Raw genomic sequence first — 23,216 nt, 5'->3', positions numbered from 1 at the left:
TGACGGGCAACTTTGAGCAAGCTATTTCAGCTCCCTGGATCCAGTAGACAGGGGTTGTTGGATAAGATGTTTCCAAAATCCCTTTATCTCTAAAGTGTTATGAACTCTACTGGAGACAGACTCAATTTCCCACTGCTCTCCTGGTCAAGAACCCACAATCCCTCTCTACAGTCAACTACATCGAATATAAAACTACTATTCCAGCTCCCCATAATCCATCCTCAACCACTGTCCACAGTGGAACACCTGCTGTCCACAGCACACTCAAGGTGCTCTCTCTGCCTTGGGTAACCTGGCTCTTGTCTTCTCCAGTCAGATGTCATACCCTGCTCACGTCATTCCTCTCACCCAGGCAGTATCTCCTTCCCTCAGCCCATTCCAAACAGACCTCGCCCTCCTGGCCTTACAACCGTCTCAGACCCCACAGCCCGTCCTTACTGTCTCAGAATCTAAACGGTGCACATCCCTATCTCTTCTTTTATATTGTCATGTGTATCATCAGGCTCTATCAAGAGATGGCAAATTCTCCAAGGGAAGAGGATCGTGTCTTAGGCTTCCACTAAGTCTTTCACATCATCTACTATACACAATGAGCGGCTTAAAAAACACTTGCTTGAGAAAGTATATAGTGGTTTAAAACAAGAACTACAGAGGTTAAAAAAGTAAGTTCTGACACATTGCCCAAGATGTTTACTATAGATCGCATATGTATTATTTGATAACTTCAAAAGATGCATTTACTGCTACTGTCTAGGTACAAAGATGTACTATCTGCTAGTAGTAAAAATTAGTAATGATAGAAGGGCTCTTCCCCCTTCTTCTTCTTTGGTACAGAACTTTTAACTAGCTTCAAATTCCAAAGCATTATTTGAATTTCAAATGAACATTACAAGCACAAGGAACCCTTTTCAGAATGCAAAATGTCTTTGAAGTCTTAGAACTTTATTATGCGTGCTGAAGTGAAATTCAGTATTTTTTTAAAAATGAAGCAGAGAAGCTGAAAACCCATTTAATAGCTGACATATAATATCCATAGTCTTTAATCAGTTAAGAATTTTCTTTTCCTAATAAAGGCAGTTGGCAACAATTTTGATCACTGTGCCTCATGGGGAACAATTGTATCATAATATAATGTGCTATTTCCATGCTTTCGATTTACAATTGAGTACATTTGGCAGTAATCAGGAAAATAAAAATTCAGAAGAAGTTTGGGATTGAATGAGTAATTATGAAAATCTTCTGTAATTATAAAAGTAAATTGGGGAATAGAAATAACTTACTTCAAAATTCTTTAAATGATTCACTGAGTAGTTTAAACACCACCAGGCCCAGTGTTTAGAAATTGGTTAGCAGGATTTGGCAATGATTTCTTGGATATGACATGAAAAGCACAGGCAACATAAGAAAAAACAGATAAGCTGGACTTTATCAACAGTGAAATATTTTGTGCATCAAAGGACACTATTAGTACAGTGAAAGGCAACCCACACAATGGGAGGAAATATTTCAAATCCTATATCTGATAAAGATTGGTATCTAAAATATACGAAGAACTCCCACAACTGAACAACAAAATAAACAATGCCGCTGAAAAATGGTCAAAGAACTTGAACAGACTTTTCTCCAAAGAAGATACATAAATGGCCAATAGGCACATGAAAAAATGCTCAATAGCACTAGTCATTAGCAAAAGGCAAACCAAAAACAATTAAAAAAAATAGTAGTAAGCTTTGGTAAGGATGTGGAGAAACGGAAATTCTTGTTCACTGCTGGTGGAGATGTAAAATGGTATGGCTGCCGATCTCATACCATATACAAAAAATTCAGCTCAAAATCAACCAAAGACCTAAATGCAAGAGCCGATACTACAAAATTCTCGGAATAAAACACAAGGGTAAATCTTTGTGACCTTAGATTTGGCCATGGATTCCCGTAGATAAGACATCAAAAGCATAAACAACAAAGAAAAAAATAACTGGACTCATTAATATTAAAAAATTATGCATTTCAAAAGATACGATCAAGAAAGTGAAAAGATAATCTACAAAATGGGAGACAATATTTGGAAATCATACATCTGATCATACATCTGATAAGGGACTTATACCTAGAATCTATAAAGAACTCATACAATGCAGTAATAATGACAAATGCCCCAATTAAAAATGGGCAAAGGATCTGAATGGACATGTCTCTAAAAAAGACAAATGGCTAATAAGCACATTGAAAAGATGTTCAACATCGCTAGTCATTAGGGATTGCAAATCAAAACCATGGTGATAAACCACTTCATACCAAATGAGATAGCTATAATAAAAAGTCAGATAAGAAGAAGCATTAGTAAGGCGGTAGATAAATCAATCAGAACTCTCACACGCTGCTTATGGAAATATAAAATGGTGCAACCACTTTGGAAAACAGTCCGGCAGTGCTTCAAAAAGTTAAGCACAGAATTTACACTTGACTCAGCAATTCCATTCCTAGGTATAAAACCAATAGAAATGAAAATGTGTCCACACAAAAACTTGTACACAAATCTCCATACCAGTATTGCTCAGATTAGTCAAAAGCGGAAGTAACTCAAATGTTCATCAACTAATGAACAGACAAGCAAAATGTGGTATATTCATACAATGGGAATGTGGTATATTCATACATATATTCATACAATCTTCATTTTGTTTACTCAATTTTTCCTTTTTTGTCTTCTCCATTTGAACTCTTAACTCATTCACTTTTTCTGCTTCTTTCTATCCAGTAATATATGCAAATGAAAGTGAAAGTGAAAGTGAAGTCGCTCAGTGCTGTCCGACTCTTTGCAACCCCATGGACTGTAGCCTATCAGGCTCCTCCATCCATGGGATTTTCCAGGCAAGAGTGCTGGAGTGGATTGCCATTTCCCTCTCCAGGGGATCTTCCCAACCCAGGAATCGAACCCAGGTCTCCCACATTGCAGGCAGGCACTTTACTGTCTGAGCCACCAGGGAATAGGGATACTCATTTCTAAGTATACCTTCTGTTTTAGCTGCCTGCATAGCTTTGGCATCCAGTTTTCACTGGCATTTAGTTCTAAATCTTTTATGATCATCTTATTTTAATCTGAGCCTATATTATCCAAAGGTGTGTTTTTCAATATTTCTAAATGAATGGGGTGTTGATGATCACTTTATTGCTAATCTCTAATTTTACTGAGTTGTGGGCTGTGTATAAATTAACATTTGCCTTTCACCTATTATACTGTGTAAATTAAAATCTGTGACTGGCTGGTGTAGGGTCAACAAGTGCTCCGTGCATATTTGAAAAAAAAAGTACTTAATAGTTGAGTTAATATATTTTATATATTCTATCTATTCATCTACCTCCATTAATTCATTGCTCAAATTTTTGCTATTCTTACTAAATTTTAGATTGTTTATTAAGTACCTAGGGAGGTATGTTAAAAATACACTCAAATGTGTACTTACCCATTTTTCCTCTTAGATCTATTGAGCTTTGCTTTATATTTTTAAGACCATAGTGCCAGCTGTATACAGGTTCAGGACTGTTTTATCGTCCCAGCTAATTATTCCTTTTATCATTAAGTATTAATCTCAATGTTTTTTCTTTAAAATCTATTTTAGGTGATATTAATGTAGTTACTTTCTTTTGATACTTGCCATTTTCCACATCACTTTAACATTTCTGTGTCATATTTTAGTCATCTCTAATACCCAGAAAATAATTGGATTTAAAAAAAAACCCTGACACTTTCTGTGAAATGGGGAGGTGAGTCCATTTTGTTTATTGTGACTATAAACATATTTCCATATATTTTGACATCATTTTTGTTTTTGCAGTTATCTTACTTTTTAAACCTTGCTTTCTAATTTCTCTTTTCCTGAATCCCATTGAAATGACTGAGTTTTCTTTATTCTTTTCTTTCCCCTACTCTTCTGGCCAGGGAAGTTACATATGTTATTTATATTCTGTTAGTAACTACTGTTAAATGTTTTCAACTTTCAATTTTGAAATAGTTATGGATTCACAGTGGGCTACAAAGAAATGTCGAGGTAGGTCTACACACTCTTCCTCCAGCCTTCCCCTCGATGTTGACATTTTACACAATTACAATCCAGTATCTATGGTTCTCTCTATCCTTTCCATGTGGAACTCCTCTTACAAGTATGTTAGACTTTTTAATTCTTTTTCCCCTAAAATAGCTCTCATATTTTCCAACTCTTACCTCCTTATACTGAATTATGGAGAAGTTCCTCAGATCTATCTTCAAGTTCAGCATTTCTGACCTCCCTTTGAGGTCAGAATATACACACCCATCAGTACATATATTAAACTGTATATAATCATTATCTTTAAAAAATATTTATTTGGTGGTACTTTTGGACTATTAAGAAAGCTGAGTGCTGAAGAATTGATGTTTTTGAACTGTGGTGTTGGAGAAGACTCTTGAGAGTCCCTTGGACTGAAAGGAGATCCAACCAGTCCATCCTAAAGGAGACCAGTCCTGAATATTCATCGGAAGGACTGATGTTGAAGCTGAAACTGACTCATTTGAAAAGACCCTGATGCTGGGAAAGATTGAAGGTGGGAGGAGAAGGGGATGACAGAGGATGAGATGGTTGGATGGCATCACCAACTCAATGGGCATGAGTTTGGGTAAACTCCGAGAGTTGGTGATGGACAGGGAGGCCTGGCGGGCTGCAGTCCATGGGGTTGCAAAGAGTCGGACACGACTGAGCGACTGAGCTGGACTGAACGGATTGGGTCTTAGTTGCGTCATGTGGGATCTTTTGTTGCAGCACGTAGACTCTCTAGCTGTGGCGTGGGCTTAGTCACTCCATGGCAGGTGGGATCTTAGTTCCTGACCAAGGACTGAAACCCCCTCCCCTGCACTGCAAGGCGGACTCTTAACCACTGGACCAGCAGGGAAGTCCCTATAATTATTCTTTACAGGTGTATTTCCCCTCGAGACTATAAGCTCCTTGAGGGCAGAGCTGTGACTTACCAACTCATCTTTGTATCCCTAATGACTAGCACAGGTGTCTGGCACAGAGAAGTTGTTTATTAAAGGCTATTTGAACTTAACTACTCTCAGATTGATTAAAAACTGTCTAGAAATAGTAAATTTTGACCTTTGGCCTTAGGAAGATCTCAAAGGAGTACTTTATAATCAACTGGGGTTGGAATTCAGGAAACACTCTGTTTCATGAGAAAACAAGCTTGTCCCAGAATTCAGATTTCAACAATGAAGGGTCCACTTGTGTGCAATAGAAAGCTGCCTGCTGTCTTCTAAAGTCTAGTTATTTCATATCTACTGAAATATATAGGTATAAAGCAGGTGTCAGAAACAGTTTCCTGCTAATAGAGACACACTTCATTTATTGGGCTTCACTTCATTGTGCCTCACAGATAAGCATTTTATACAAGTTGAAGGTGTGTGGCAACCCTGCATTGAGGCCTTTCAGCACCTCTTTTCCAACAGTATTTGCTTACTTCGTGTCTGTGTATCACATTTTGGTAATTCTTGCAATATTTCAAACTTTTTCATTATCATAGTATTTGTTATGATTATCTGTGATCAGTGATATTTGATGTTACTATTGCAAAAAGATTATGACTTACTGAAGGCTCAGATGATGGCTGGCATTTCTTAGCAATTATATATATATATATATATATATATATTTTTTTTTTTTTTTTAAATTTAGTTGGCTGTGCCAGGTCTTAGTTATAACATGCAGGATCTAGTTCCTTGACCAGGGATTGAACCTGGGCCCTCTGCATTGGAAGCATGACATCGTAACCAATGGAACACCAGGGAAGTCTCAGCAATAAATTATTAAGGTATGTACACTGTTTTTCTAAGACACAATGCAAAATGCAACAGAACTGCATATTTGATAGACTATGCAAGTGTGAACATTACTTTTACATGCTGCTGCTGCTGCTGCTGCTGAGTCGCTTCAGTCGTGTCTGACTGTATGTGACCCCATAGACAACAGCCCACCAGGCTTCCCCGTCCCTGGGATTCTCCAAGCAAGAATACTGGAGTGGGTTGCCATTTCCTTCTCCAATGCGTGAAAGTGAATTTGCTCAGTTGTGTCCGACTCCTAGCGACCCCATGGACTGCAGCCCACCAGGCTCCTCTGTCCATGGGATTTTCCAGGCAAGAGTACTGGAGTGGGGTGCCTTCTCCCTTTCACATACTAGGAAACCAAAAATTCATGTGACTTACTTTGTTGCAATACTTGCTCTATTACAGTGGCCTAGAACTGAAATTGCAATATCTCAGGCGTATGCCTGTGCACAGTATAAACTGGTATATCTTATTGTTTTTCTGAAATTTTACCTAGTTATTGAAGGTTAATTGCATATTCATTAAATTCATTTGACACATACCTGTAAAATAGTAATAATTCAGTAAATCCTCATTAATGTCCCTAATTGGTTGAGATGGGAAGGTTCAAATTTGCAATGTTTTCCCAGAAAAGATGGTTTAATTACCTTCAAGGACATATAATAACTTGAGGTAAGAGTCCCTTGGACTTAAGGAGATCCAACCAGTCCATTCTAAAGGAGATCAGTCCTGGGTGTTCACTGGAAGGACTGTTGTTGAAGCTGAAACTCCAATACTTTGGCCACCTGATGAGAAGAGCTGACTCATTTGAAAAGCCCCTGATGCTGGGAAAGATTGAGGGCAGGAGGAGAAGGGGACGACAGAGGATGAGATGGTTGGATGGCATCACTGACTCGATGGACATGGGTTTGGGTGGACTCCGGGAGTTGGTGATGGACAGGGAGGCCTGGCGTGCTACGGTTCATGGGGTCGCAGAGTCAGACACGACTGAGCGACTGAACTGAACTGAATTGAAGCACTACTAAACCCTGTTTCCAATTAGAGGCTCTGGTAAATGTGCTTTAATGATTACAGAATCCTCATCAGAAATCAGTGGTGTCATTTGCATATAGCAAGCAGCCCTTATAAACTTGCCACTTAAATTAAGAGACATCTAGTTGGCTTCATTACTTTATTCAGAGTGCTCTCTGCCTTCCAGCATACTAGAATTAGTGGAAGCTTAGGTTCCTCTCCTCCCCCTACCCCCTTTTCTCCCCTCCCTATTGATCTGGAGACTGGTGGTCAGGAAAGAGAACAGAGCTGGAGAAGGAAAGTGACTTGTGCAAAGTCACACAGCTAGATAGATACCAGGCCAATTTTGGCCCCAGGAACCCAGCTTATGTCTGAATCACCGTTTCTTCATAGACTGCAATAGGTAACTGTCCGGCTAGTCAATGTTCGTTTTCCACAGTTTTAAACTTAGCAGGATCTGTTTCTTTTTCCCAGTATCCATAAACTACAAAGATAATAGAAGCAAAGGTGGCTCGGCATCTTAATAACACGATTACAAGTGCAGACCAGAAACACAGAAAGATGCCTTTTATTTTTGTAGGGTTCACTCCTGTCACTACTGCAGCTTAAGGTCTGGCTTTTCCAGGATGTCTTGGCAAACAGATGGTGGTAGCCACAGCAAAAATTTCTGGAGAATGAGCTTGAAAATATCAGCACTAATAAGTACTCAGGATGTTTTTGTTTTATTTGGAATAACAATCTTCTATCCCACTTTTTGGTGCCAGAATGGTCTTTAGATATTTCACATAAAGTTATTGACCTATAACCATGGGTGGAGGAGTTTGGCCAGATTGTGATGGGATATGATAATAGGGACGTGTGGAATTGGTCATAGTCTGTTCCAGTCTCTGGCTCTGCCTTCAAAACATAAATTTGGAATCAGACCCTGGTGGAGCCAGTATATGGTTCAAAAGAACCATAGATTCAGAGCTAGTTTTGAACACTGTAATAGTCATATTCAACTCACAGCTAGAATAATGCTGTCTCCTCTTCCAGGCAGTAAAATACCCCTGAACATGGAAATGAGAGATCCAGTTTTTAGTATGGGAAATATCACAGGTTAAGTGATTTAGGTCAACTCATCACTGAAGGAGTGATCTTACAGAACCTGAACCTAAAAGGGGATGATATGCCTGAGAAATGAGTATTCAGTTCATCTCATCTCATGGGAAACTCTCAGGAATGAGCTGGGGTGGTTTTGTATTTACACCTAGTAAACAGGTGCAACCTCACTTTCAGAAAGTTGGGAGGGGATAGGAGGACATCCAAAGTCTTTGCAATACATCCTTAAATTTGTAGGAGTAAAGATTCATAATGTGTGCAATTTACTTTCAAATGATACATGACAATATAAATAAAACATAGGAAGAGAGAGGGAGAGACAAAGAGAATGAGCAAGAACAAACAAATGTGGTATAGTGTTAACAAGTGAATCTCCAGATGAAGACATGTGGTGTTTACTGTATTATTCTTCTGAGTTTTCTATAGGTTGGAAAAATTCCAAACTAAGATGTTAAAAAATCTGCTTTAGAGGCTCAATGAATTTTTTAAGAGAATATGGGTTCATTTTGAAAGAGTTCAAAGAGGAGATGATAACAAGGAAAGAAAAAAAAGCGAGAAATAAATAGGAAGCTGGCTGAACTAAGGAAAGAGATTAATGAGAAAAATAAGACCACTGCACAACTTAAAATCACATGTAGACACTGGTTGGGAAAAATATGCAAGGTGGAGGAAAAGGACATAAAATGTAAGCGACCACAGAGAAGATGGTGGATATGGGAGACAGACAAAGTCCACATCAGAGGCTATTTGCTCAGTCATGAGCCCATTTGGTATTTATTTAGCAACTAATAAATATTAGGTCCTATTTCAGGAACAAAGGATGCAAAGAATCCTCGAGAAGCTCAGAAGAGGTAGAAAAAGTGACCAATAACAGACGGCTGCTGCTGCTAAGTCGCTCAGTCGTGTCTGACTCTTTGTGACCTTGTGGACTGTAGCCTACCAGGCTCCTCTGTCCATGGGATTCTCCAGGCAAGAAGACTGGAGTAGAGTGCCATGCCCTCCTCCAGAGGGATCTTCCTGACCGAGGGATTGAACCCGCATCTCACGTCTCCTGCATTGGCAGGCGCGTTCTTTACCACTAGCACCACGTGGGAAGCCCAGTAACAGCCTGGTAGTGGTTTGGTCGCTCAACCGTGTCTGGCTCTTGGGACCCCACAGACTGTAGCCTGCCAGGCTCCTCTGTCCATGGGATTCTCTAGGCAAGAACATTGGAGTGGGTTGCCATTTCCTTCTCCAGGAGATCTTCCTGACATAGGAATCAAACCCAGGTCTCCTGCATTGCAGGCAGATTCTTTACTGACTGAGCTACGAGGGAAGCCCCCCGCCTACCACCTGTGAAATCTATAATAGAGGTACGCTCTATAGAACCCATGCAAACAGAAGGGACAGAGCTCAAGTCTGCCTAGACTGGAGAGTATATTAGCTTCCTGAGGCTGCTGTAACAAATCAGCATAAACCTGGTAGCTTAAAACAACAGAAGTTTACTCTCTCACGGTTCTGGAGCCTGGAAGCTCCAAATCAATTTCATTGGGCTGAAATCAAGACGGCAGGGCCACACTCCCTCTAGAGTTTCTAGCAAAGAATCTATTCCGTGCCTCCCCCAGTTTCTGGTGGCTGTTGGCACATCCTTGGTTTATGGTTGCATCACTCTCTGCATTGCCTTCCTCTTCCATGTGAAATCTCCCTGTGTCTCCCTCTCATAAAAAAAGAAAAAAGATAACATGTGATGGCATTTAGGGTCCATCCAGATAATCCAGGATAATCATCTTGTCTCGAGATCTTTATCTTAATTACATTGGCATGACTCCAGTATAGCTGGACTGGAGGGGCAGGCAGCAGCCTTTTCATGCCATGGGTCTGCAGGTGGTGCTACAACATGAAGGATGCTAAACCAGAGAAGGATAGGTTCAAGGGAGACATTTAGAAGACATCCTGGTGCAGTGTGGAGGATGGACTGGGAGGGAGCAAGGCCAGGGAACAGGAAAACCAGTTAGGAGACACTTTGGGATCTCAGAAGAAGGAGGGTAAATGTGGAGAGTTAACTACAACAGGGCCACGAAGAAACAATATTCATATTCATTGCAGCAAACGTTGGAAATACGTAATACTTTTTAGAATGCTGAATGGGTTGGACTATTCTTACCCCTAATCTCCTTTGCCCTTGTAGATAATTGCATTGTCTGCAATACTAACCCAAACTAAGTTAAAGCTATAATCCCATACGTAAAAATGAAGAAAGAAAAAATGTCATTCCAGAAGAGATTTTTGTTATCTTGGTTTTTGTATGCCATAAGGTTATTGCCTTTCTATCCTGAGAAAGTTTCATAGCATTGGATCCAACTCTGGTGATTTAAAGCCAACAGAAAAGGTCAGGATTACAAAACACACTGTATGGTTGCTATTCTACAAGCTATTCTATGCCAATTTTTAATCAACCTTAAAAACCTAGGCAGAAAAGCCCAACATACTGCCTTCCCATACAATTAAGCACTGTTACATTTTGTCTTTTACTTGGGAACACATTTACTTACATAATTGTACATCCCTTATCTTAAAAAACCGAGCTCCATTAACGATAAGCTTTACTTAGCTTACTAAGCCACCATGTTTGTTGTTTTTGAGAAATTTAAGTTGTAGCAGAACAAATTTATGGGAAAAATGTAATAAGACATCCTTTGGGAGCTTTTAACACTTTATTAAAAGGAGAACAACAATAGTCAAGAAAGGTGAGATATCACTTAAGGAAATCTTAAACTTGGGTCTATTATAAAACAAATCAATCCTGTTTAACACTGGAAAGGGATCTTTGAAACAAGGACTGACATGCTGAACACAAAGAATGCTATTGTTTACATCCAGATCAATATGAGGTCCCATAACTTTCAAATTTTGCAACAACATATTCTTAATAATAATTTAACAAAATCGGTCATTCTTTGTTTTCATAGAAGCAGGATTGCCGGCTGCCTTTTGCAGGGAAATCCCAGGATGTGTGAGAGGCTTCCTCCCTTGAGCTGGAAAACCTGGGAGCTCGCTGAATTACAGCTCTTTCCCCCGCACCTGCTTGGGTTTCAAGAGTACATGACTCTTTTGAGAGCGATGCCGGCCTTGAACTTGGGCTGTATTTTGCCAGCTCCATCCTCCTGGAGATTAAACTCCACTGTGTATGTCAGGCCCCAGCCCCTGGGTGAGTTTTTGCCTCAATGTAGGGGAGGGATCACGACTCTGCCTCTTACTGACACGCATCTGCCTGAGACTCCTGCAGCCCTCTCCACCCACCAGACCAGATCTTTCTGACATCAAGGCAGGAATCAAGTGCAGATTTTCTCCTCTGGGACACTGTGACCTGGACACTCCATTGCCTCTAAAGGGCCAGTACTCATAACCAAATAAATTCCCCTAACCCCAAGCTCCCCCTTTCCTGGCAAAATTCTCACATCCCACTGGTCCGGCAACCAGGTCCCAACCCACCTTATGGTCAACCCACCTCTGATACCCAAAGAACTCATTGATGGTGACTGTGATTTGGGTCTGCAAGTACAGTTCAGAAGTCTAATAAAATGCTATGCATGTTACTCAGGATTATTCTCGACTTTGTGGCTGTGGCCGCCGCTTGTAAGAGGAGGTCCACTTGCACCTTGTTCACAAAGAACCACTTGTTTCTCCACTGCTGCGGCTCAGGCAGTCACATCCAAAGGCACTTCACACTGTCTCCTCTTCTGCTTTGGCTCTCTTTACTTGCAGTTATGTAACTGTACTATGCTGGTCCTGGAAGCACAACCGAAGCAGTCCATCAGATTGTATAAGCAAGGGCAGCTTCACACCAGTCCTTCAACTGTGATTTTCCAAGTATTTCTAATGCATTCTCATTCTCTGTCTATATCTTTCACACACACACACTGTACATTGTATAATGTACGCCTGCGTGTGTGCACTCTTTGCGACCCTAGGGACTGTAACTCTCCAGGCTCCTCTGTCCATGGGATTCTCCTGACAAGAATACTGGAGTGGGTTGCCACACCCCCCTCCAGGGGACCCTTCTGCCCAGGGCTCAAACCTGTGCCTCTGTCTCCTGCATTGGCAGGCGGGTTCTTTACCACTAATATCACCTGGGAAGCCCCCGTATAAACTATGTATTGTGCTGCGCTCAGTTGCCCAGTCACATCTGACTCTTTGCGACCACATGGAGTGCAGCCCACCAGGCTCCTCTGTCCACGGGGATTCTCCTGGCAAGAATACTGCAGTGGGTTGCCATGCCCTCCTCCAGGGGATCTTTCTGACCCAGGAATCGAACTGGGGTCTCCCACATTGCAGGTGGATTCTTTACCAGCTGAGCTACCAGGAAAGCCCTGGATAATGGATATGTGGTCTAATTGATGTGTATCACACCCCATATATGGCTACAGTTTGAGGACAGAGTCCATCTTCCCGATTTCTCTGGTATTACTGCCCAACGCTCTTGAGAAGGACTCTCTACTTGTGATTTTTACTAAGTGGAATGTTGGCTGCATTTCGGCCGTCACTGTTGATTAGCTGATCAAACTCAGTGTGGGCTGTAATGATGGAAAAGAGTATCACTGTCTCCCAAATAGCCCCGGAACAATCAGAGCCCTGCAAGTCCAGAGGTTGAAGAGGAAATAAAGACCTCCCAGAATTCACAGGACTGACCTCAACCTTGAATGACATTATTGGCAATGCTGACCTGGCTTCTAGGACTCCGTACAGCATTGCACTCACATACCACACCTACTTCACCTTAATCCACTAATCTTTTAGGAGGCTCCTCCCTTCTGAAGAGGTGGTTGTTGACGGTAAAGACATCACTAAGCAGGTAGAGGTAAGATTGAGATGCTGCTTTTGCCAGCGGATACCCTCTGACTTTTCTGTCTGCAGAAAGACAAGAGGCTTTTCTAGAAGTCCCTCTTGAGGGAGAGAACATGAGTTGGGGTGGTAAGTCTCAAATTTAGAGATAAGTCACAGCTTAGAGTTGACGCTAAGAAAAATATTTCAGAAATTGATCCTATAACTAAGCTTTTAAGGAGATTACTGCTCTGGTTCACCCACAACAGCAAGGCGGGCTTCACTGGGGTGACTTTGCTGGGGCTGCTCCTCTGAGGCAGGATGTAGAAAGTGAAGGCCTCTGATGAGCTGGGGGGAAAGGTGGGTGCCCAAGAAGACAGTGAACCAGAGGAGAAGGACTCCAGCCTACCCAGTGGTCACCGCTGTTAGGACCACGTAGTACCTCTCATCCTGGCTACAGGACCTGTCTTTCATCCAGCCCTTCCCAAGGGCTCATGTTCTTTGGGCCTTGGCAGCTGGTTCAGGAAAGGACATGGACCGAACCTCGTCCAGTCAGACTAAAGGCAATGGATTATCATTGGTGGAGAAAGTCAAGCTTTCCTTTCTGAAAATGAAAAGGGAGGATGAAGGCTACAGGGTTGAGCCTGCAAAAAGTGGGATCAACAGTCCCGAGGAACAGAAGTGGAAGAGGAGAGGGAGAGCCGGCGTTTGCCATGTGACTGCAGTGTGTGCATCAAGGCTGATGTGGACCCGGAGTTCTTCCGGCCTTCCACGTCATCCATACTGATCTATTATTTAAGCCAGTTAAAGTTAGGTTTCCTGGGACTCAACAACCAAAGCCTCTTAACTTACAAAGCGTTCTTGGTCGAGAAGCCAAGTGCCAAAGCCAGAAGAGAGAACAGACCCCTGTTGCAAGCCACAGAGGTCAGGCGGGGAGCCCAAGTCACTGAAAGGGGGAAACCATTTGAGAGGTGCTGAGAAGGTGAGGGGGTGGCTTAGGGAACCACAGCATTGAGGCTGCTGGCAGACCTCTGAACGACCCACCAAGACCAGGGTGGGTCTCTGAAGGAGGCACGCCAGGACAAATACAATATTTGTTGAGGTGTGGAGCTCATGACTAAACATAAGCTAGCCTGTGTTTACACAAGCCTGTGTTTACTCTGCAGCTCCTGACATGTGCCAGAGACGACAGGAGAACACGCTGGGAGTGGCCATGGTCCAGGCCAAGCGACAAGATGAGGTAAACGCACAGGTGTGCATGAGAACTAGGTGGAGGGCAAAGTAGTAAGCCTCTGGGCAATGAAGGCTCCAGTGGACCAGGGCAGAGTAAGAAGAGCTCTGACTTTATGTAAAGCGCAATTCTCTTGGATGGAACAGAGAATCACATCCAAGAGAATGGGGCAGGTTATAAAAGGTGTAAACTGAGTGGAGGAATACTGGACCTTTAGAAAAAAAAAAACAAAACAAAGCCAAAACAAATAAACAAAAACACCCCTAAAATAAACAGCATTAAAGTCTTAATGACACAGCATGAGCTTTCCCAAGCTGGGGTGCTGGTCCTTAGTTGGTTAAACTACCGTCAGCATCTGGAGATGTCATCACACTTCTGACACCAAATCCTGTCAGCTGTTCCCAGGGCCACCCATCCATCCTTCCCCAATCCAGAAGCCTGGAAAGAGGCAGAAGACATGAGGGGAATCCTTGCCTTAGTACACTTGCCTTAGATGACAAGTGTTTAAGCTAAGAAATTACTACAATCAAGAAGTGTTCTGTAATGTGACTATGTCTGGAGAGTGAAGGGGAGGCAAACATCAAATGGAGTGAGGAAGGCAGTGGAGGTAGAGAAATAGTTGGTTCTGGAGTAAAGAAAAGAGAGTTGCATCAAATAACTGACAGAACTTCTTATTTCCATTTGCAATGAGTTAAATGCTCAAAATTCTCCAAGCCAGGCTTCAACAGTACATGAACTGTGAACTTCCAGATGTTCAAGCTGGATTTAGAAAAGGTGGAGGAACCAGAGATCAAATTGCCAACATCCATTGGATCATTGAAAAAGCAGGAGAGTTCCAGAAAAACACCTACTTCTGCTTTATTGACTACTCCAAAGCCTTTGACTGTGTGCATCACAACAAACTGTGGAAAATTCTTCAAGAGATGGGAAGACCAGACCACCTTACCTGCCTCCTGAGAAACCTGTATGCAGGTCAAGAAGCAACAGTTAGAACCAGACATACAACCACAGACTGGTTCCAAATTGGGAAAAGAGTCCGTCAAGGCTGCATATTGCCACCCTGCTTATGTATCTTACATGCAAAGTACATCGTGTGAAATGCCAGGCTGGATGAAGCACAAGCCAGAATTAAGACTGCTGGGAGAAATAGCAATAACCTCAGATAGGCAAGTGACACCACCCTTACGGCAGAAAGCAAAGAAGAACTAAAGAGCCTCCTGATGAAAGTGAAAGAGGAGAATGAAAAAGTTGCCTTAAGACTCAACATTCAAAAAATGAAGATCATGGCATCTGGTCCCTTCATTTCATGACAAATAGATGGGGAAACAATGGAAACAGTGAGAGACTTTATTTTGAGGGGCTCCAAAATCACTGCAGATGGTGACTGCAGCCATGAAATTAAAAGATGCTTGCTACTTGGAAGAAAAGCTATGACCAACCTAGACAGCATATTAAAAAGCAGAGACATTACTTTGCCAACAATGGTCCATCTAGTCAAAGCTATGGTTTTTCCAGTAGTCACGTATGGATGTGAAAGTTGGACTATAAAGAAAGCTGAGCACCAAAGAATTGATGTTTTTGAACTGTGGTGTTGGAGAAGACTCTTGAGAGTTCCTTGGACTGCAAAGAGATCCAACCAGTCCATCCTAAAGGAATCAGTCCTGAATATTCATTGAAAGGACTGATGCTGAAGCTGAAACTCCAATACTTTTTCCCTGCTGCTGGGAAAGATTGAAGGCAGGAAGAGAAGGGGATGACAGAGGATAAGATGGTTGGATGGTGTCACTGATTCGATGGACATGAGTCTGAGTGAGCTCCACAAGTTGGTGATGTACAGGGAAGCTTGGTGTGCTGCAGCCCATGGAGCTGCAAAGAGTCGGACACAACTGAGTGACTGAACTGACTGAAGTTCAAGAATGACTAATCATTAGAAATATATATTTTGTGATACTTCCTATAACATAGGTTGACTTAATACTTTTAATAATAGCTAGTTTTAAAAAACAGCTTTGCAGATTACCTTTAATTGGTTGGGCCGGGTCTTAGTTGTCTTTGAGCTGTGGCATGTGAGATCTAGCTCCCTGATCAGGGATTGAACCTGGGCCTTGGGAGCAAGGAATCTTAGCCACTGGACTACTAGGGAAGTCCCTAGCTAGTGTTTAGTCTGTGCTTTCTATGTGTCTGGCCCTGCTAACTATTTGATATATATTATCTTATTTTATTCCTACATCAACCCTATAAGGTATATAGTGTTATTAGTGTTATTGCTATTACCATTTTGATAGAGAAAGTCAAGATTTGGAGAAATTAAGAAAATTGCCAACACATCTAGTAAAGAGGCCGAGCTTTTTAAAGCACCCTATTCTAGAACAAAAAGGATAGCTTAGGGGAAAGTCATCTTTTCCATAGTAAACTCTCAAATGCCAATTTGAACAATCACCAACACTTTGAAAAAAAATTGTTTAAATAATTCCCCTAAGCAAACAAAATGAATCCAGCGTACCATTTCCCATGCTATCTGAGTAAAACATGCAAGTTAACAGTCACAGCATTGATAATATTTAAAAAAATTTTTTAATTGTAGAATATAATAGATACAGGCAATTGCAAAGAAAATGATACAGATGAATAAATTACTAAAATGAATTATTATAAGGCAAACACTCTCCTAACAGCATCCAGATCACGAAACAGTAACTGGGTGCCCACCCAAAGCCCTCCCTTTGCTTCATCCCATCACAGCCTCTTCGTACCCCAAGAAAACCCTGGTCTGACTTCATGGTGATCCCTTCCTTCCTTTTGCTTATGGTTTCACCCACGGAAGCGTGCACCCTGAACACCGTGAAGGGAGGCTGTCTTTTTTGTCTAATACATCTTCTAGTTGTATTTTAATCTGCAAGGAGAATCTCTATCCTTGCTCTCCCCTTTTTTCCCCCTGTAAAAGTGATTTGCAAAGAAACTGAGCCACATAAACCTGTAAACTGGTGAAGTTTCCCACAGCCTGAACTTAGCTGATTGCATGAATGCAACTTTATAACTAGTTAGTAGGAATCGGCTTCCCTGGTGGCTCAGTGGTAGAGAATTCGCCTGCAATGCAGGAGAAGCAGAAGATACAGGTTCAGTCCCTGGGTTGGGAAAATCCTCTGGAGGAGGAAATGGCAACCCACTTCAGCATTCTTGCCTGGAGAATCCTGTGGGCAGAGGAACCTGGTGGGCTACACCCTATGGGGTCACAAAGAGTGGGAATGACAGGTAGATTTAAATGCAAACATGCGGTGTGACAAATTCACGACAGCATTAAGAATCTGTTGCTCAATTAAGGACCATGGGATGACTATGATGATGATAATGGTTACAAAAGCTTTGATACAGTTGCTTTGAGGTAATTGATTTCTTCCTTCCTCCTTTTTGCTGCCTTATACTGTACATACATCTTGAAGAAAACCTGGTAAAGAGGAAATGCCACATTGGCTATATAAGGAAGGTTAAAAAAACAAAGGTCAATAAGTATAAACAAAATTTAAAAAGAGGCTTTTCTTGGGAAGGAAATGGAAAGGACCAGTAACCTCCACCTCGCCCTTTGGTTATTTGTAAGTTTTGACACTTTTCTGTCTCTAAGAGGCAATCAGATGCAGTGACCAGCAGAAAAGAGATAAATGGTAGCAAAGCAAAATCAATAAAAGGGCACTATAAAACCCAATGTGATTTTTCTTTAGTCCAGCGAGACAAGCCATATTCATTTTCCCTTACCACATTCTTTTCAAGCTTTAGTTTCTAAGCAATGGCCTTCAGGCATGGAATAAAAATAGCTCTGCAGTTAAACCTACTTGCTGTAAGATCTGGGGGCAACTGATTTAACACAAATTTCCTTACATGAACAGTGAGGATAATATGTATCTTACAAGGTTGTTGGGGGGCTCGAATGAGATAATAGCTATAAAGTGTCACATAGCAAATGCATAACAAATGTCAGTCTCTTCCATTCCCCTCTTCCCTGCCAAGATGTATCAATTTTCCTTTAAATATGTTGACTTTAAAAATTCAAGCCATTGAAAATCAAAAGTTCAAACAAAGGACATTAAAAAATCTGAATTCTTCATTTCACCCGATGCAGAAGAAACCTTTCTGACAGTATCTTCACGAATTTAGATATTTAGCAATGTGCATAAACTTAAAGAAACAGCCACGAAACCCCTCCTTTACAATATTTCCCACATTCATCCTTTCCTGTCCAGTCCCTCTACAGCCTTGCTGGATTGGCACTTATTCATTCAACCAGATAACATGAAAAAGACTGTGGGTCTTTCATTCTAAGCATAAGTTTACCAGCAAGGAAAACTGAAGCCCAGTGTGACTTGCCTACACGCACTGAGCTAGTTGACAGCAGAAACTAGACAACAGCCTCTGACGCTTGTTGCAAATTAAATGCCTACAGGGGTCAGTAGGTAAAAGAGAAGACAGCAGGGATGGGGAGCCCAAGTGGGGAGCACAGATGTTCTGAGCTGTGAGCTCCCCCTCACAGTTATCATGTGGGGAAGAGGGCCAACTTGCTAGCACTTCTGATGTTTAAAAAGATCATGGAAATTTGAAACCTTACATACTCATTTTTTAAATGTTGGCAATGTATTAAACATTTTTAAACCTCTGTGCAGTTTGACACAAGACACATCTACAGGCTGGATTCGGTCCACAGTTGGCCTGTTTGAGGCTCCTTCACACTGCTAACTCCAATTCAAATGCCTTTCATTTGCTTTGGGAGAAGGAAATGGCAACCCACTCCAGTATTCTTGCCTGGAGAATCCCAGGGACAGAGGAGCCTGATGGGCTGCCGTCTATGGGATTGCACAGAGTCAGACACGTCTGAAGCAACTTAGCAGCAGCAGCAGCAGCAGCAGCATTTGTTTTGATTGCCTCACTCTCTGTTCACAAAAATACCTTCAATGGCTCCCCACTGTCTACCAGTTAGAGTCCAAACATCTTAACCTGTTGTCCTTCAAGGCAACTCACGTTGATATCTAAGACCTGAAACTGTACTCACACTTTCCAGTCACTGTCAGTTTTCCACTGCAACCAGAATGGCCACTGACTTCTATTCTACATACAAAAACGTTCAGAAGGGCACCTGTCCAGACCATGTGGGCTGCTCCTTGGTCTCCAGACTTTCTCCTTTCTTGCAGTACCTTCCATCTGTGAACTCTCATTAATGAAACTCTGTCTTTAAGTGTCCAGCTCAAATAGCACCTCTCTGGAAAACATCCCTGATGGCCCCTGCTAAAAGCCACCTTGTTCTGAATTCCCAAAGGACTTTATATTCCTCATATGACACTTAAAACATACTGCCTTGCTTTATTAGAGTTACCTAATAGCTCGTTTCCCCAAGCATCTAATAACAAGAAGGAAGGAAGAATTTGTGTCTAAAGACTATGTTGAATATTCCATAGTGCTTTGTACAGTGGGGAGTTCAATAATCATCTTAGAAGCATTATCTTTTTATACTGAAAACTTGCGGATCAAACATAAAGAAAATACCTTTGCAGAACTTAATTGCATTTATACTTGTATAGGCAGATGCCTAAGTGATGCAGATTGGACAAAAGCCTTGCTTCCCTGATTCCCTAGAACACTTTCCCCCTGAACTCCCACTTATTGTTTGGGGATTTCTTCCTCTAAAACCACTCACATCTTTGCCTTAGATGTCACTGATTCTAAGAAGGCACTGTTAAATATTCATCTGTCACCTGAAATGTGTTTCAGGGAAGCTGCTCTTTTTCTGTGAGTAAGGTGGTGGGGATGGTGCAGATGGTGACTGCAGCCATGAAATTAAAAGACACTTACTCCTTGGAAGAAAAGTTATGACCAACCTAGATAGCATATTCAAAAGCAGAGACATTACTTTGCTGACTAAGGTCCATCTAGTCAAGGCTATGGTTTTTCCAGTAGTCATGTATGGATGTGAGAGTTGGACTATGAAGAAGGCTGAGTGCTGAAGAATTGATGCTTTTGAACTGTGGTGTTGGAGAAGACTCTTGAGAGTCCCTTGGACTGCAAGGAGATCCAACCCGTCCATTCTGAAGGGGATCAGCCCTGGGATTTCTTTGGAAGGAATGATGCTAAAGCTGAAACTCCAGTACTTTGGCCACCTTATGGGAAGAGTTGACTCATTGGAAAAGACTCTGATGCTGGGAGGGATTGGGGGCAGGAGGAGAAGGGAACGACAGAGGATGAGATGGCTGGATGGCATCACGGACTCGATGGACGTGAGTCTGAGTGAACTCCGGGAGTTGGTGATGGACAGGGAGGCCAGGCGTGCTGCGATTTATGGGGTTGAAAAGAGTTGGAACACGACTGAGCGACTGAACTGAACTGAACTGAAGGTTAATTTATCAGATCTGATGGTTATCTCTTGAAAAAACACAGAGAGCTGAGCTATCACCGAACAGACACTGTCCAAATATTTCAGTAGTGATAAAATTTATTAAACTCTGGCTATCCAGTAATCAGGGCTTCCCTGGTGGCTTACTCAGTAAAGAATCTGCCAGCAGTGCAGGAATACTGCTTGCAATGCAGGAGACCGGAGTTCAATCCCTGGGTTGGGAAGATCCCCCAGAGTAGGAAATGGCAACCCAGTCTAGTATTCTTGCCTGGGAAATCCCATGGAGGGTGGAGCTTAGTGGGCTATAGTCCATGGGGTTGCCAGAGTCGGACATGACTTAGCCACTAAACCACCACCCAGTAATCATGGTTAACTTTGAGTGTGGAAGTCCTAAACTTATATCCCTTATTTTGTTTTCTTGAAGCCACTCCCATTTGCAGCTATCTATAATCAGTTAGGGCTTCCCTCCTGGCTCAGATAGTAAAGAATCCACCTGCAATGTGGGAGACCTGGGTTCAGTCCCTGGGTTGGGAAGATCCCCTGAAGGATGGCATGACAACCCACTCCAGTATTCTTGCCTGGAGAATCCCCATGGACAGAGGAACTTGGTGGCTACAGTCCATGGGGTAACAAAGAGTTGGACACGATTGAGAGACTTAAGCACAGTACATAATCAGTTAATGTCCAAAAAGAAAAGAAAAATTAGATTCCATTTTATTTCTACTGGCCTGCTCAGCACAAGAGGCACTCAATAAAATGTTTGCTGAATGAATTTTTAAAAATCAAGTTTTACTTTTGCTTAAAAACAAATGCAATCAATGAAAAGTTAAAATACCACAATCTTATAAGATAGTTTAAATCTGCATAATAATGGGAAAAGTTGATACAGTCTTACCTCAAACTAGCTATGGTTTGGGTGTCAGCTGAGTAGTTTCAATTAGCATATTCCTGATACACTCTTTCCAACCTGTACAAACCTATACTGTCAAAGGCAAGTTAAGCCTTGTAAACATAAAGTTCAGTTTTCACATTTACGTCACATAATAAGCTATGTTTGGTGTCAGAGAGCCAAGACAATCTTGAATTCCAGGAAGCATTAAAGAAAACTAATGTCTACAGAGGTTTCCGCTCTGCAAACAATGTTTTCTCCTGTTTTGGATGATGCCATCTCAGGTCACATTTACTAACTCTTTAATTCCTTTACCAAAAAGACAAAAAATCAGTCAACTTTTATTGGGGCTGTTTCTAGCATTAGCATATTATAATATGTTTTATATCATAAGCTAGCATAAGCATAGTATAACAGATATGCTCAAAGAACTTCCCATGAAAAGCAGTCTTTGTAACTCTTCTTGGTAGAAGGAAGGAGAAATGGAATCCAATAGGCTCAGTGTCCTCTCATTTTTCCTGTTTTAGTATGTTTTGTGGTAAAACACACTCACAGTGACATTCTCTCCTCTGTTGAAAACTAACAAGGTGGTTTTCTGTCTTTATATAAGTAAAGTATCTTCTGAGCTAAATTTTTTGAAAACAGAATTCTAACATTTCAGAAACTAACATTCAAAACACTTGGCAAGCATAAAGGCTTCCAGGTGTTTGATTATTGGTTAAAGCCCTTGATTTAGACCAACAACAGATATTTTATAATTACACTGTTGTAAAATTAAAAGACCTATTGATTTGTTAAAGTACAAGAACAAAGTAACACATTATGAAAACAGAAGGGAGCCTGTAATCCACCATACCAAGATCACTTGCTCGTTTTTTTGAAAGAATATAAATGTGGCTAGAGGAAGGGCTTTTTCGCCCCCCCCCCCTCCTGCTCTTAAACCAAGCCTGGGCAGCTCCAATCCCCTTTGATCTTGTTAAATGTGTGTTTCCAGCGTACATGGGCGTTGTTGAGGCTGACGACGTTTTCCCACTGGGCCGGTGAGCAAGCAGAGAGTCTGGCAACTGCAACCTGAGAATGTCAGCGTTCCTTGTGAGGAAATGGAAGGAGCTGAGCTGACACACTGGGGACACACACACACACACACACACACACACACACACACGCAGTCACGCTCAGAGCATCTGCACAGAGGTGCTATCTGGTGGCCTTGAACCAGTTCTCTGATTCTGAGAATACAGTGTCACTCATGTTTTTAACTGTAAAATGATCCTGGGGGCGAATACGGGTGCAGGAGGTTTGCCCCCACACGCCTTAGAGTCCATCTGGGAGAAGAGGGCGGATTCAGGCTGGAGAGGTGGGATGTCTGGGGACACAGAGGCCCAGAACCGCCGGCCTGTGTGACCCACTCCCGGGGGCGGCTGCCCAGGGCTTCCCCGCTCTCCCGAACGCCGGGCAGTGAGGTCCACGTGTGGAAACTGCGTGTCAGCTCCGCCCACGTGGGCAGCCCGGTGTCCTCGGGACCGTCCGGCCGGAGGGCGGCCCCAACCCGGCCCCCACCGGGCGGCGGGGCGGCCGGCCCTTACCTGGTTCCGGCGGTACCACGCGCCCGACAGGGAGCCATTGCCGGCGCCCCGCGCCCCGTACGTGAAGTTCCGAGCCAGCTCGTCCAGGACGGCCGAGGCGGCGGCCCCGGGGTCCCCCGGCGCCGGCGCCGCCATGACCACTCGCTGCCCGCTCGCCGGGGCTCGGGCTCCGGGCGCCTCCCGGCCCGGCCGCACCCGCCAGACGCCGCGGAGGAGGCGCGCCCTGCGGAGGCCGCGCCCGGGCCGCGCCGGAGCCACTTCCTGCTCGGTGTCCGGGCAAAGCGGGCGCGCCCGGGCCACCTGGTTCCCGCCCCCGCGCGGCGCCAGGTGCCCCGGGGGCCTTCCCGCGCTGCGGCCTCCAGGGGCGGCTC

At 42.7% G+C, this 23,216-nt stretch overlaps 1 protein-coding gene across 2 annotated transcripts in view; it reads right to left on the bottom strand.

Annotated features, from left to right (window-relative positions):
- Positions 1-22,980, bottom strand: part of NIPAL2 (NIPA like domain containing 2) — an 82,147-nt gene extending 59,167 nt beyond the window's left edge. For both annotated transcript variants that reach the window (XM_068983937.1, XM_068983938.1), the window contains exon 1: positions 22,846-22,980. In XM_068983937.1, the coding sequence (XP_068840038.1) occupies positions 22,846-22,980 (135 nt within the window). The remainder of the gene's footprint in view (positions 1-22,845) is intronic.
- Positions 22,981-23,216: the final 236 nt, after the last annotated feature.

The sequence above is a fragment of the Capricornis sumatraensis genome, chromosome 11 (genome assembly GCF_032405125.1).
Source record: "Capricornis sumatraensis isolate serow.1 chromosome 11, serow.2, whole genome shotgun sequence".
NCBI classification, from domain to species: Eukaryota; Metazoa; Chordata; class Mammalia; order Artiodactyla; family Bovidae; genus Capricornis; species Capricornis sumatraensis.
Note: the sequence above shows the minus strand (reverse complement) of the source record. Positions and strands in the feature narration are given on the sequence as shown.